Source organism: Wolffia australiana, chromosome 12 (genome assembly GCF_029677425.1).
Source record: "Wolffia australiana isolate 7733 chromosome 12, ASM2967742v1".
NCBI lineage: Eukaryota > Viridiplantae > Streptophyta > Magnoliopsida > Alismatales > Araceae > Wolffia > Wolffia australiana.
In genome coordinates this window covers 15,601,682-15,603,368 of record NC_135846.1, presented here as the reverse complement: position 1 = coordinate 15,603,368, position 1,687 = coordinate 15,601,682, and the positions used below count along the sequence as shown (strand labels likewise).

The window sequence follows — 1,687 nt, the reverse complement described above, 5'->3', positions numbered from 1 at the left end:
AGGTTGACTAAAAAATAAAGAGGATGCTAACTTAGTAGAGAAAGAGCCAAAGTCTGATGTTTTCATCAAAGAAAATAAGAGAATCAAGGTGGACAACAGTGGACATAAGTGCATTCTAAAAAACTCAACGACAAAAATGACAGTTATCTTCTTCAACTGTGGATTAGGCGGCAGCCTTCTTCAGTTTAGCAAGTTCCTGCCTCACAACAGCAGCCCTCTGCAAGAAATGCCCAAACATATATGATTTAAGCCTGGATCAATGATATAGAAGACTCTAACACGAAAGATTATGTTAAAAAAACTAAAGATCACGCGCATAACATACCTTGATTTTAGCCAACATAACCTTGAATCTGTCAAAGTCATTGAGAGCCGCCCTCCTTTTCTGCACAATCAGCTTCCTTCCCCAAGAGCTGTTCTCCCATTTGTTCTTGATATCTGATGAGATAATAAATGATGAATGTTAATCTAAAGAAAGCTGATTAATGAACATTTTTCACTTCGAAATCAAATGTTGTGCCTACCAGCAGCTTCCAGAGCAGCTGCCAGAGTCTTCTTCTTTGGCACCCTCGGAATGTCAATCTTCAAGTCGGTCAATTGAAGCCTCTTCAGGTTCATTTGCCCACGAACGATGTCGGGATAATCGACAAGAACCTACACAAAAGATATCGTTATTCACAGATTCAGCGGTAGTAACAACTTGAAAGATGAAATACAAGTGGTTAGGTGGGCACTTTCACTACACGATAAATTTAAATAAAATTCAATCCCCCCAAAACTGCCAAGAACTTAATTTATAAGCTAATATTGCTGATGAATATTGCAAATAGCTTGCTACAGATTAATAGTTCATCGCTTGGATTTGTAGAAAGACGACACCGCCTATATCGTCATCAGAAAACTAGGCTATCCACGACGACATAAGACCGCACTTGTAGTTGAGAAGATTCATATGAACAACATTCTGAATACAGTAAACAGATTCAGAGAACGATGATTCGGAATCAATTTGGATTTCAGATACTTCAGAAGGAGAACACTGGAAAAATAATATAATCAGTTGTGAAATAACTTGTGCCTTATTGGGCCCAGGTCATGAATATCATCCCTTCCAATTGAAAATCCATCAAGGGCCATGGATGGTATCTGATCCCCAAACAAATAGTAACCACAAACAATATATACGCATCAAAGTGCGCAAGTTAATAGGATCAGACAAGATAACTAACAATAGGGTACTAGATTCAACAGTCGGGTAAAGATGTATGAAGCAAATGAGCGTGCTTGGAACCCGACAATTCAAGAAAACAATAAATATCTTTGAAGATTCCTTACCCGGTTCTGGTCGACGACATCGACGATGACGACGAGCCTCCCGTAGTCCTTGCCGTAGTTGACAAGGGCCACGCGCCCGATCTCCACGTACCGCTTGAAAACCTTGGGAAAAATCACAAAAGGGTCGAATTTAGACGGAAAATCCGCCGTTTCAAAGCTTGTTAAACGGATTGAAAGAAGAAGAAGATCGAAAAATCCAAGATTGAAACCCACCATCGCTGCGCAACCGGGAGAAGGTAGAGCAGATGCTGTAAACTGGACGGGCGAGAAGGCGAGAACGAAGAGAGGCGGCTCCAAGCTAGGTTTTCTCAAAACCCGCCGTCACCTCTATAGGGCATCGCTGGAGCGTCAA

The 1,687-nt window shown here is 41.1% G+C and overlaps 1 protein-coding gene across 1 annotated transcript; it reads right to left on the bottom strand.

The window, feature by feature from the left end:
* Nucleotides 1-3: 3 nt before the first annotated feature.
* LOC144710486 (Ribosomal protein L14) lies at nt 4-1,687 on the bottom strand. The gene is made up of 5 exons (XM_078584281.1): nt 1,549-1,687; nt 1,336-1,437; nt 525-654; nt 326-438; nt 4-217 (listed from the first exon to the last, which is right to left on the bottom strand). The coding sequence occupies exons 1-5, from the start codon at nt 1,549-1,551 to the stop codon at nt 164-166; spliced, it is 402 nt and encodes a 133-aa protein (XP_078440407.1). The 5' UTR covers nt 1,552-1,687; the 3' UTR covers nt 4-163.

Coding starts and splice junctions, on each gene's coding strand:
- LOC144710486 (XM_078584281.1), bottom strand. Junction 655..1,335: donor ATGTCGTCGACCAGAACCGG/GTAAGGAATCTT, acceptor TCTTTTGTGTAG/GTTCTTGTCGATTATCCCGA. Junction 218..325: donor TTATGTTGGCTAAAATCAAG/GTATGTTATGCG, acceptor CATTTCTTGCAG/AGGGCTGCTGTTGTGAGGCA.